The following is a 14,010-nucleotide window of genomic DNA, read 5'->3' as shown; positions in this document are numbered from 1 at the left end:
ATCCCTGACAGTTCTATGCATTGCATCATAGAAATCATCACAGAAACTCTACAGCACAGTATGAGGCCATTCAGCCCATTGACTCTGCACCAACCGCAATCCCACCCAGGCCCTACCCCCATATCCCTACAATATTTACCCACTAATCCCTCTGACCTATGCATCTCAGTACACTAAGGGCAATTTTAGCATGGCCAATCAACCTAACCCATACATCTTTGGACTGTGGGAGGAAACCGGAACATCCAGAGGAAATCCACACAGACACAAGGAGAATGTGCAAACTCCACATATTACACAGGGATATATTACTCACTGTTCTGTTCTATGCATGGTGATATATCCCTGACAGTTCTATACCTTATACTGGGATACATCATTCACAGTTCTGTTTTACAGTTGACACCGATTTTTCACAAATAGCTGTTAAATAAGACAGGGACATATCACTCACCATTCTCGCAAATATTTTACATGGAATTATACCCTCATAGTTATAGGTTACACTGCGGTACCAAATATATATAATTATGTTATATAGTGTACAACTAGTAATATGCTTACAGCTCTGTTACTGAAATTAAACTGGGATATATCACATGCAGCTCTCTATATGATTACATCATACATAATTCTGTTCTATAGCTAACACATATCAACATTCACTTATTCAGATTACATGATAATATTTAGTGTAGAATTTTGTTATATAGATTGCAATAAATATCTCACAGATATCTTATTCACAGTTCTGTACAACACACTGGGACATGTCACAACCAAATGTCTGATATAATTCACACGGAATATTCTGTTCTACAGAATACGCTGGGATTTGTCACACAAAATTACATTACATAATGTATCAAGCAGGAATGTATCACTTCAATGTCTATCATATAGATTACACTGCAATATTACACACATTTGTGTTATGTAGATTACATTGAGATACATTGCACATATTTCTGCAATACAGATTATACTATAATGTCTCAGTCACAATTTACTGTATCGATTATATTGGGGTATATCACACCCATTCTGCAAAATTGGTCAGAATACAATTTGTCTAAAATAGATTATAATGGAATGTATCACACTCTGCATTGTTATATAGATGATACTAGGATGTCTCAATCAGTCTGATATACAAATATATATTTAAAAGATTTCACTATGATATCTCACTCAGTCTGATACACACATATTTTTCACAGCGTCTTCTATTATGTAGGTTATGTAGATTACACTATTTAGATTACACAGAATTATGTATAATGTATATTCAACATTCTGGGGTCATCACTGACAAGAAAATTAACTTCATCAGTCATATAAATGGCTACAAGAGCAGTTCAGAGTTTAGGAGTTCTGTGGCTAGTAACTCGCCTCCTGACTCCCCACAGCCAGCCCACAAGGTACAAGTCAGGAATGTTATTAAATACTCTCCACTTACCTGGATCCATGCAGCTTTTAACAAAACTCAAGACGTTCTTCACAATCCAGGACAAAGCAGCCCGCCAGATTAGAACCCCATTCACCACCTAAAATATTCTTTCCCTTTACTATCAGCATACAGTGGTAGCAATGACTATCATCTACAAGAGGCATTGCAACCAAGCCTCCTTTGACAGCACCTCCCAAACCTATAATCCTCACCAACTAGAATAAGAACGGCAGCAGATGCAAAAGAATATCACCAAATGCAAGCTTCCCTCCAACTCACATGCCATCCTGACCTGGAACTAAGTTGCCTTCTTTAATTGTTGCTGGGTCAAAAATGTGGAACAGCCTCCCTAGCAGTATTGTGGCTATTGCTTCATCAAATGGACTGCAGCAATTCAAAGAGGGGGCTTATCACCACATTCTCGCAGGCAATTAGGGATGAGTAATAAATCCCAGTCTAACTAGTGGCATTCACATCCCATGAACAGACTAAAAACCTACACAGGAATATATCACCCACATTTTTATTCTATAAATTATCACATATATTTCTATTATGTAGATATGTGGAGACAGTTCTGTAATATCAGTTATCATGGGCTATATAAAAGTTATTATACAGATTACAAAATGGTAAATCATAAACAATTTATACATATATGAAACATTGTACTATATCACTCCCAGTTGTGTTTAATAAATTACATTGTTCTGATCTGTTATATTGTGATATATCACACACTGTTCTATTAGAACATTGACAGTTTGTTGTATAGATTATACCAAGATATCTCATTGTCAGTTTTGTTGCTTGGATTAAGCTGCATTATCTCAGACACAGATCTCTTACAGACCTTATACTACGATATCTCACTTTCTGTTTTGTAAGGTATATTACACTGCAATATCTCATGCACATGTATTTCAGAATCATAGAATCCCCACAGTGCAGAAGGAGGCCATTTGGCCCATCGAGTCTGTACCAATCACACTCCCACACAGGCCCTATCCCTGTAGCCCCATGTATTTACCTTGCTAGTTCTCCTGACACTAAGAGGCAATTTACCATGGCCAATCAACCTAACCCACACATCTTTGGACTTTATGATTTTGTGCAGATTACACTGAAATACATCACATAAAAAGCTTTGAAACACAGATGACTTTACTGAGATAACGCCTTGGCAGAGGCTACAAGAGCCAGTGAATGCGTGTAGTAAAGTCACTAACAGCCAGTTTATCAGATACAGGTATGGGTCATTTAATTATCTCACCTTTAAAAGGTTATTGCAACTGGAGTAAGAGGAGATTTTCCCCAACCAGTTGAGCATAAAGGACAAAGCTCAAGAGAAATGAAGGAAGCTAACAGGAATAGTTTTCTAGGAATTGTTTTATCCAATGTGTTGTGTAGTTTTGTTTTGTGTTCTGTTCATTATAAGAAGTATTTGAACTTTGGATGATAAGAGGACTACTGGAGAATGAAGGCTCCAAAATTGTGGGACTACGTAACAACAGATTACACTGGAAGGTATCACCCACAGTTCTGTCTTATAGATCACACTGAAATATATTACAAAGGGTCCGTTTAGATAGATTACACATGGATGTGTCAAACACAGTTTTGGTGTGTGAATTACATTGGTGTAAGTCTTAACTATAATGTAGATTAAAGTGGGGCACACAGCTTAGTGCAATAGAACAGGATATCTACATACAACTCTGAATGGATTTCACGTGGATACAGAACTCGCAATTTTGATATACTATATGACTCAAATTTGCACTGGAATGTGTCACTCACAGCTCTGTTATACCAATTTTTATAGTGTCATAGAGGTTTACAGCATGGAAACAGGCCCTTCAGCCCATCTTGTCCTTGTGCCCTTTTCTTTAAACCACTAAACTAGTCCCAATTGCCTGCATTTGGCCCAAATCTCTCTATACCCATCTTACAAACGTAGCTGTTTAGATGCTTGTTAAAAGATAAAATTGTACCTGCCTCTACTACTATCTCTGCAGCTTGTTCCAGGCACTCACCATCCTCTGCGAGAAAAACTTGCCCCTCGGACTTTTTTGTATCTCTCCCCTCTCACCATAAACCTATGCCCTCTAGTTTTGGACTCCTGTACCTTTGGGAAAAAAATGTTGACTGTCTAGCTGATCTATGCCCTTCATTATTTTATAGATCACTATAAGATCACCTCTCAGCCTCCTACTCTCCAGGGAAAAAAGTCCCAATCTATCCAGCCTCTCCCTGTAATTCAAACCATCAAGTCCCAGTGGCTTCCTAGTAAATTTTTTCTGCACTCTTTCTAGTTTAGTAATACCCTTTCTATAATAGGGTGACCAGAACTGTACACAGTATTCCAAGTGTGCCCTTATCAATGTCTTATACAACTTCAACAAGACACCCCAACTCCTATATTCAATGCTCTGACCAACGAAACCAAGCATGCCGAATGCCTTCTTCACCATTCTGTCCACTTGTGACTCCATTTTCAAGGAGCTATTAACCTGTACCCTAGATCTCTTTGTTCTGTAACCCTCCCCAACACCCTGAGTCCTGCCCTGATTCGATCTACCAAAATGAGCGATCTCAGTTTGACAGCTCCCATTGTCAAATAACTTTAACATTTACTCATGCAAGGAGACTGAACAATGTCATGAGTTATTGGACACTGTTTTACCCTAGCTTTATGCTGGCCTTTAGTAAGGTGGGGGGATGGGTCAGAACCTTGCACTCTGTGGAGGCAAAAGCAAGAGTTAAAACCCCTAGACAACGTGTGGAGTTAAAATCCAGCTGGTAGGTTTGGTAGAATCCATTGGATCCAATATGGATGCACGTACTGTAAGGATGGAAAGCACTGAGAATAATAAGATGGCCAAGATGTTTCCAATGAAAGGCAGTTATACAGAGCAAAGCAAATTGTCTCAGTGCCCTAAGGTTAGACAAGGGATAGAAAGTCCAACAGGATTGAACAGGACGGGACGGTGGCATAATGGTTAGCACCGCTGCCTCACAGTGCTAGGAACCCGGGTTTGATTCCGGCATCAGATCACTGTCAGTGTGGAGTTTGCACATTCTCACCGCGGTCTGTTTCCTCTGGGTGCTGCGGTTTCCTCCCACACTCCAAAGATGTGCAGGTTAGGTTGATTGGCCATGCTAAATTGTGTTGGGGAAAAGCAGGATAAATGTGGGGCTATGGGGATAGGGCCTGGGTGGGATTGTTGTCAGTGTAGGCTCAGTGGGCCGAATGGCCTTGTGCAGGGATCCTATGATTCGATGATTGGATGTAGAATTGCTTTCTGGTGACCCCTACTGGAAAGTGTAAACATTTGCTCGGGTATCATCTGAGGACACCATCCAGCTTGACCACGATGCTCATATGAATGCATAAATGCACTAGTGAGCAATGACTAATTGGTTGTGGAGCAGGAAGGAGCTGGAAAAGTGGGATGAAGAAACAGTATAGCAGAAACACAAACAAGGATCAACACCTTTAGAAGAAGAAAAAGGCAAGGAATAGGCAAAAAAAGAGAGAAGAAAATCAAGACAAAAGGTAAACAACACAATGCTGATGCTGCTTACCACAGATAAATACAGTTACGCCCTTGTCAAGACAGAAAAGCATCAGTGTAACACAAGATAGCATTTTTGCTATCACAGTGTATCTTGACTCCTGCATCAATATCTAGTCATGAGAGTTTAACTGGAGCTCCAGCTTCCTCGAGGTCAAGCAAAGAAAATCAATAACCACTCTGTGCTGCTGACAATCAAGTCATTTCAAGCAAAAACAGGCAATTTCTGGATGTTTTAAACACCTAACACAAGAATTTGGGAACGTCCTTAATTTAGGACAAGCATCGGAAATAAAACTGAGTCGGGAGGTGGGGAGGAGAAGCCTTTTTCAGATATTCTTATTGTAAGTCTTTGACTGAAGAAAAAAATCCTGTGCCTCCCATTCAAACCCAGTGATCAATCTAATTGATCGGATTTATACTTGTTGTGAATTATTCAAGCAACAAGGAGACTCAGAAGGTTACTGCTTTGTAAATTCCTCCCTGCCTATTTAAGCTATCAAATTAACAGCCCATAGTGAAATCTGAAAGTACATCCACCTCACTGATGAAGGGCTTCTCAGTGCAATTTTACTCCCTTTCCTCTCTCTGCGGATTTATGCTGAGGTGTTACTAGCATCTACCCTGCAACCTCTTCTCCGCGTGGCACTTTCCATGCTTGAGCCCAAACAATGAATGTCAGCCAGATATTCAATACAGGGACCCATCAGTGTAAACCAGATGTTGAGATCTGCAGCTCAGAAAAGGTTTCAGCCTAGATCGCAGCTAAGGCAGGTGCCCTCTGCTGGCGAATAGCAACACTGGTACCATTATTGGATGCGGTACCCCAGATCTACAAAAATAACCTTAAAATAAGGTTCCTTTTCCTGCTCTTGTTTGAATGACCTCTGCTGAATTGCGATTGGGGCACATGTTGGCTCAAAGAAGGCTATAGGAAACCATAGGAAATCTTCCCCAACTATACCAAGTTTTAACCTGACAGAGGAATGGACAAACAAATGCATACTCGTATTAAAATTTCTCAAAGCCGTCCCTTGTAACCTACCGCCACCCCTCCACCACTTCCCAAATTACTCAAATTCGTATGTTAACTGCAGTCAAACTTACTCCAGGTATTGGTGCTCTGAGTCTAAAGACTTTCGCTAAGAGCTTGGTACAGAAATTCCACTGCATTTTGATGTAGTGTTCATCATTGGAAGCTGTCTTTTGTTATGAGATATCAAACCATCTGCCTATTCAGATGGATGGTAAGGTCCTACGAAACACAAACAAAGGAGACAAAGGAGTATCAGCCTAGTATCCTGGCTGACATCCATGCAAATAGAAATGGTCGAAAACTTCAAGTTTTTAGATCCCAACAACCCGTCCTAGTCCCTCCCTGCCAATGCTATAGGTAAGAAAGTCCACCAACATCTCTACTTTCTCAGAAGACTAAGGAAATTTGACATGTCTGCTACGACTCTCACCAACCTTTATAGATGCACTATAGAAAGCATTATTTCTGTATGCATCACAGCTTGATAAGGCTAAGACTGCAAAAAACTACAAAGGGTCGTAAATGAAGCCAAGTCCATCACTCAAACTAGCTTCCCACCCATTGACACTGTGTACACTTCCTGCTGCCTTGGGAAAGCTGCCACTACAATTAAGGATACCACACACCCCAGGCATATTCTCTTCCACCTTCTTCCTTCGGGAAAAAGATACAAAAGTATCAACAGGGAACAGCTTCTTCTCTGCTGCCATTAGACTTTTGAATGGTCCTACCTCTCATTAAGTTGATCTTTCTCTACACCCTAGTCACATTTATGACACTACATTCTGTATTCTCTCCTTTCCTTCTCTATGCATGGTATTCTTTGTCTGTATAGCGCACAAGAAACAATACATTTCATTGTATGCTAATACATGTGACAATAATCAGATCAAATCATTGTCACAGAAAGCAAACGAATTTGACATTTATTCCCCTTTTTGTTTGTGGAAATATGCTCTGTGCCAATTGGCTGCCATGTTTGTTTACACAGCGACAGTGTTAGAAACTTCACCGTTCTTGAAACAGACTAAATAATTTGGGGGGGGGGGGGGGAGGAGAATGGGGGGAATTCATACATTTTGCTATAAAAACACAAGTTCTCTCATTGCCCTTTAAAAATCGTTTAATGATCTAAGCTGTTCACAAACAAAGCAGTGTCTAATTTCAGTTGGGCCCACCAACTGTCCTACCTTCCCCAAAGGCCCAAATGAGATCCATCCTCCCATTTCCCAAACCAATCGCTCTTCACACACGTAAACTGGGAGGATAAATGCTGGGAATCAACTGTTTCCCTCTCAAGGGCTAGTGAGAAAACAGGGCAGGCGAAAAATCAAAGATTATTTTAATGTCACCTGATCATGCCTGCAAGTGGCATTACATTCACAACTTGCCAACCATATTTATGTATTTTTATTTGAGCACCAGCAGAGGTCTCAGTTACACAGCTGGCACCTGAGAGTCTCACACCTGCCGTTTATGCAGCTTCAACCTGCTCTGAATTGCTTCTATTAACTAGTTCTTACCATACTTGTTCCCATCTTCGCCTTTGGCACTGATCTTTCTCCCCAGGACCTGCAGGTGTTTGCCACTGGTGCGGCTGTACAACTGGTACAGGCGCACATACTTGCGGCTTGTATCGTCCCTCAGCTTGGTGTGGTTCTCCACATGAGGCCCAAAATCTGTGTTCTCCTCCATCGAGGCCTGCAAAAGAGAAGAGAGTGACATTCAAAGCAAAAATAAATAAGATGTTGTCTATTCTTCCCACTATAAATTGTGGTCATTGAAGACTTGGTTGGAATTTTACCACCGTGCCTGCAAAGAGAATCAGAGCAGGCGAGAGGTGGGCAATGGAATGGTCCGTTGACTTCAGTAGGGATATTCCAGGTTCGGAGTGAGCGAGGTCATAAAATCCCACCCTGCGTGTATTCACACAAAGTATCATTCATCCATCATCCCTCTATACATTGACCTACTTTGACTCCCAGCTAAGCACTACCTCAATTTTAAAATTCTCATCCTTGTTTTCAAATATTTTCATGACCTCATCCCTCTCTAACTCTGTAACGTCCTTCAGTCCCATAAGCTTCTAATATACCTGTACTTATCAAATTCTGCCCAACGAGTATACAAGTTAGGAGCAGGATTTGGCCTTTTAGTAAGACCATGGCTTCTCTGGTTGTATATCAAATTCCCATTGTGTTTTGAATTGCCTCTTGAACATCTCTCATTTTAATTGCTCCGCAATTGCTGCCTGTGTCTCAATCTTCTTGCCTTAAACTCTGGAGTTCCTTCCTTAATTTTCTCTATCTTCATTTAAGATTCTCTATAAAACCTATTTATTTGAGTAAACCTTTGACCAAATGTTTCATTATTGCCTTATGTGGCTTGGTGTCAAATTTTGCTTTATCATGTTCCTGTGAACCAGCCTGGGGCACTTTATTACATTTTAGCTGTATACATAAACATACGTTGTTGTGTGTAACGTTCCACTGTTGCTGTGGCTCAGTTGGCAGCACTTTCTGCTCAGGTTTGGAAGGGTATACGTTCAAGGCCCACTCCAGAAAAAACAATTCAGTGCAGTATTGTGGGGCGTTGCACTGCCAAAGATAAAATCTTTTGGATGGGATGTTAAACTGAGGCTCCGTCTGCTTTCTCAGGTGCATATTAAAAAAATTCCACAGAACTATTTGAAGAACAGGTAATTTCTCCTGATGTCCTGGCCACTTATTACCCCTCATCACTAAAACATATTCCCTGGTCACTGCCACATCCTGATTTTATGACTTCACTTTACAGCACTTTTACACACTTTATAGCCAATGAAGTACTTTGGGATGTGTCATGACTTACACTGTAGGAAACACAGCAGCCAATGTGTGCTTAGATTGCTCCTATAAACAGCAATGTGCCAATGAGCAGATAAGTTGTTCTTTTTAAATGTCGATTGAGGGATAACACATCAGGGTGAAAGTGCCCTGCTCTTCCTTTCATGCTGTAACTAGGAACTTTTACTTTACCTAACATGGCTGTCTAGATTAGGTTTAACATTCTATTTGAAAGGCAACACCTCCTACATTGCAGATGTCAGCTCAGTGCTATATTGGATTATCTGCATGGAGTACTTGCTACAAGTCTATGGATTATGACATGATCCATGACATGGGCAGTACAGTGACACAGTAAGTAGCACTGCTGCCTCATAGTGCCAAGAACCTGGTTTTGATTTCCAGCTTGGTTCACTGTCTGTGTGGTATTTGCACATTTTCCCCATGTCTGCCTGGGTTTCCTCTGGGTACTCTGGTTTTCTCCCATAGTCCAAAGATTAAAAGTTAAATGTTTATTTGTTAATGTCACAAGTAGGCTTACAGATTGGACATGCTAAATTGCCCCTTAGTAGCAGGAGGTCTAGCCAGGGAAAATGCATGGGGTTATGAGGATTGGGCCTAGGTGGGATTATGGCCAGTGCAGACTTGATGGGCTGAATGCCCTCCTCCTGTGTTGCAGGATTCCATGAGCCACAAACTTCCCACACAGAGGGTAGAGTGCTACCAACTGAGGCACAAGCTAATGATGTTCCAATCTATGTTGAGGGCTAGCGCAAGAAAACATCTTTTGATGTTTGACACGATGAGCTTGGTAAGGCTTGTAAATACTCTGTTTGTAGTGAGTACTATTCATTCATCTGTTTAACATTAAATAAAACTACCTGCTGGATTTTAGTTTGTTATGGCATACATTCTTCCAGCTTACAACATCTAATTTTGCCTGTAGTTTGTGGATTCAAACTCCATCCCTGGGACCGCAACATAAAACCTTTCCTAATGCTTCAGTGCATATTAAGGAACTATTACACAACTATTTTGGATGAGTGTTTATACTGATCCAAGTTTAGCTACTTGTCACAGGTAGATGTAACAATCTATTTGACACTACTGGAAGAAGAGCAAGGAAGTTTTGATACAGCCAATATTCTTTTCAATTTCTACTCCATTCTTAAAATTACAAAGCAAATGGACAGGACAAGCCTTAAATCTGTCTCCTTGCTCCAAAAACTAATTCAAATTGAATCCAATCCATGGTTCCCACAAGACAGAAAACAAGATCCAAGCTGACAAGCAGCAGCATAATTGCACCTGATCCTGGGCTTGATCTGAAGCTTGATCCTAGCCAAAAGGCTGAGAAGCGAACATGGCCAATATTTATCCCTCTAACAACATCACTAAAATCCAGATGATCTGTCACTGTCGCTTGTATAAACCTAAGTCTTTATTTTCAGAGAGCTTCATTGTTGCAACAATCTCTTTGGCATCCGGTGAGCAAATTGGGCCCATTGATTTTACAGGGGCAGGTGCAGAGTTGGCCCAGCTTGTGGCGGATTGTTGCCATCTCAGGCTGCAACGATTCTCAGAGTATTCACTGACTTTAATTTTAAACGTTGCATCTTTTTTTCCAATTGTTATCTTAACTTTGATCTCTCAGTAGCAGAGCGGACCCATGGTTTGCCCTACCCCCTTCCCCTCCCCCACCCACTTTGTACCAAGGCATTAGGAGCGACTCTCCCAGGGTATGGCGGAGCAAGGCGTTCCTGATCTATCAACTACTCCGAGCTGAGAGTCAAGCCTGCACTTCTGGAGATATCCCAGTTATATATATTCACTCAGACTGCTGCTTTTGTTTGGTTTGGGGGTCGCATTAGTTTCATAACACCGATTCAATTATTGTACATTGTTTAAAAATGAGCTAAGGTACCAAACCAGCAAAAGACATACCCCTTTAAAGATACTGCATTAGTATAATGAAAACGAATAACATTTGCACCTTAAAATAATTGCAATTACGTTCAGTGTGCGGCCCAATTGCAGAATCGCACTGGACTTATTTTCTCATATTCTGGGAGAGAAATCGAATTATAAACATGCTCCTGTCCCGTCAAATCTAAGATCTAAAACCAGCACTCAGTAGCTTTAATAATATCTCATACTTACCTCAATTCCAAAGCACAGTAGCAACACGTGTAAACATCTGAATGGGAGAAAATACAGAAAAAAATAAGTGTTTCACGCTGCCAGATACTCATTTGCTGCAAATTTAATTTAATTCCGCCTTAAAAGAAGATTCCCCTTGTTCAATAAATTATAAGTATACTAATAAAATCATAAATTAAAACAGTAACTCGGTCAGAAAGTTGCAAGATGCTTACAGGCAAATGAACGTTGAACAGGCCGGATTCATAGCTGTGGATGTTCAAAGGGTATAAATAAAAAAAAATCTGATAACGATTGCAAGAGGAGAGAAAAAAAGGGGAACAGAAATAAATTAAAAGCGGTCAATCCGTTCGACTGCTGTTCGGTGCCACCTCATGGATTGGACTGTGGGGGAATCAGTCTCCCTTCTGGGACTTGGTGCTGATGCAAAAAGGCAGGAGGTATGCGAGGGTGCCTCAAGCTCCTCACAGCGGCATCAACCAACCTTGTCTGCAGCGCCAGGAGGTGGAAAGTAGTCGGTTCCTCAAGCTCATTTAATCAGCAGCCTCCCTCGATCAATTCCATCCAGGGACCCACCCTTCAACAAAACAGCCGCTGCCTTGCAGAATACATCTCTTGCACTTGAAATAATCCCTGGATAAAAAGGTGCAACCCAGGCGAATACTTGCTCTGACGGTCTTTTATTTCCTTCTGGAGAGGGCTAACGTTTATCCCTTGATCCGAGCTTCGACCCTTTCTCTCTCTCTCTCTCTCCGCTCTCTCTGCCTTCTGATTAATTCACCATGTGTCCTTGTGGGACCGAGAGAAGGCACACACATACACACACACATACACACACAGAGCAAGGTAGAGAAAGAGGTGTGACAGGCTTCCCACCACACCAATCCGGAGCATGCCAATTCCACATCAAAGGGAAGTGCCTGGAATTGCATGGAGTTGTGCAGCCCGGTGTCACTGAGACCCTTGCCTTATGCGTCCTGCCGGATCAGATCAACCCCATCTCTCTCTCTCAACATTACCCCCTACAGCATCGAGCAGGGATCCCACAATCACAGGGCAGCAGCGACTGAAACAGCAGCAGAGACTCACAAGGACAACATGATAGATTTATATCTTTTTTTTAGAAAGGCGAGGACGGTCTCGCTAAGGGAGTAAGACACGGAAATGAAATATTCATTCCAAGAATTATCGAGATCCTGGTAGGTGCTGCTATGTTGCCCACAAGAGCTGACACTGGCCTCTCCTGAGCATGACATCAGTGCTAACCCATCAGATCTCACTCCACCGTTTTTTTTGGAAGTACAGATTTTTTTCTAATATGAACTATGCTTGTTTTCCCTCTTTCCAGTGAGGTGTTTGAAGTATTTGAGTTACTGTGTTGAGCAACACAGCAATAAAATAAAGGGCAAGGAGGGAGAATAATAGTCAAAATAGTCAGAGACACACACAACATTCACAAATAAAAGGATAAACAGGAAGAGAGAAAGACAGATATATATGCATGTACTAAATAAATAGGAAAACAGAGTAAGAAGAATTGCTAAATATTGCTAGGAGCACAGACAGGCGGAGCCAGACAGGCCGAGAAGAGCACTAAGTAGGGAGGAGAGACGGGGAAAGGCGCAGATAGACAGAGACAGTACTAAATACACAGGGAGTGGCAACAGACCGAAGCAGATTCAGAGTGAAAAGCAGCGTCAGAGGATAGAGAGGTGTGAGGGGGGGAGGGCGAGACACGCCGAGCAAGACTAAAGTAGGCAGGAGAGTCGGATAGACGGTCAGACAGAGACAGAGAGGGGAAGTCAGAATAATAAATAGAGCAGGGAGACAGACAGGAAGGACAGAGAAAGATAAAGAGACAAGACCGAAAAAGGCTGTGAAACTTAGAGGGCTGTGCGACCTGCAAAGATGTTGGGGGGGGGGGGGGGGTCGGAGGATATCAGGTTTGTTTTCCGGACATTGAAAATGTCAGAAATTTAGTGAATATATATTCCTGCAAGGAAATTGCATCCTGGTATAGTCAGCTCAGTGCCTCAAACCCTCAGAATAATCAATTCAAAATTAGTTTAAAACCACTTGATGCCTACAAACGATTAATTTTTGGAAATAAAATGAACAAATAATTGATACATTTCCAAGTAAGTTTCCAGCAGTAGGAACTGTATAATAGAATCCCTACAATGCAGAAGAAGGCCATTTGGCCCATCAAGCCTGCACTGATAACAATCTCACCCAGGCCCTATCTTCCTAACCACAAGTATTTACCTTGCTAATTCCATCAACACTAAGGGGCAATTTACATGGCAAACCAACCAAACCCACACACTTTTGGAGTGTGGGAGGAAATCAGTGCACTCAGAGTAAATGCACGCAGACATGGGGAAAATGTGGAAACATGCATTCTCCCCATGTGGAAGGCTGGAATTGAACCCAGGTTCCTGGTACTGCAATACAGCAGTACTAACCATTATGCCACCATACCACCCAATACTGGAAGTTTAATTTCATCTTCATTCTTTAAACATACCAGGAATGTTTTAAGTTTGAGGCTTAAGGATAGAGTTCTCATTCATTTATCCCAGTGATATTAGTGCAATCCAATTGGAATTGGCCAAACCAGTCCACAAGATTGGGGAAATTTAAACATTAGTGTGTTAAGACTAAAGCCATTTCTGCTCATGCTTCGTGTAATCTTTTAAATTAATTGAACTTTTAATCCACCTGAATCTGCAGGTGGCAAGGTGGCACAGTGGTTAATACTGCTGCCTTGCAGCGCCAGGGACCCAGATTCAGTTCTGGTCTCAGGCGACTGTCTGAGTGGAGTCTGCACGTTCTCCCAATGTCTGCGTGGGTTTCCTCAGGGTGCTTTGGTTTCCTCCCACAGTCCAAAGATTTGTGAGTTAGGTGGATTGGCCATGTCAAATTGACCCTCATTGTTAGGGGGACTAACATGGATTATAT

The 14,010-nt window shown here is 41.5% G+C and overlaps 1 protein-coding gene across 1 annotated transcript in view; it reads right to left on the bottom strand.

Annotated features, from left to right (window-relative positions):
- The window catches only part of LOC145351564 (fibroblast growth factor 18-like), a 57,827-nt gene extending 46,468 nt beyond the window's left edge, over positions 1 to 11,359 (bottom strand). The window contains exons 1-3 of the mRNA XM_080201157.1: positions 11,265 to 11,359; positions 11,050 to 11,086; positions 7,588 to 7,765 (exon numbers count right to left, since the gene is read on the bottom strand). Of these exons, the coding sequence (XP_080057283.1) occupies positions 7,588 to 7,765; positions 11,050 to 11,086; positions 11,265 to 11,296 (247 nt within the window). The 5' untranslated portion in view covers positions 11,297 to 11,359. The remainder of the gene's footprint in view (positions 1 to 7,587; positions 7,766 to 11,049; positions 11,087 to 11,264) is intronic.
- Positions 11,360 to 14,010: the final 2,651 nt, after the last annotated feature.

This window comes from Carcharhinus amblyrhynchos, chromosome 13 (assembly GCF_965287045.1).
Source record: "Carcharhinus amblyrhynchos chromosome 13, sCarAmb.v2.hapA, whole genome shotgun sequence".
Taxonomy (NCBI): Eukaryota; Metazoa; Chordata; class Chondrichthyes; order Carcharhiniformes; family Carcharhinidae; genus Carcharhinus; species Carcharhinus amblyrhynchos.
This window is presented reverse-complemented; position numbering and strand designations above follow the sequence as displayed.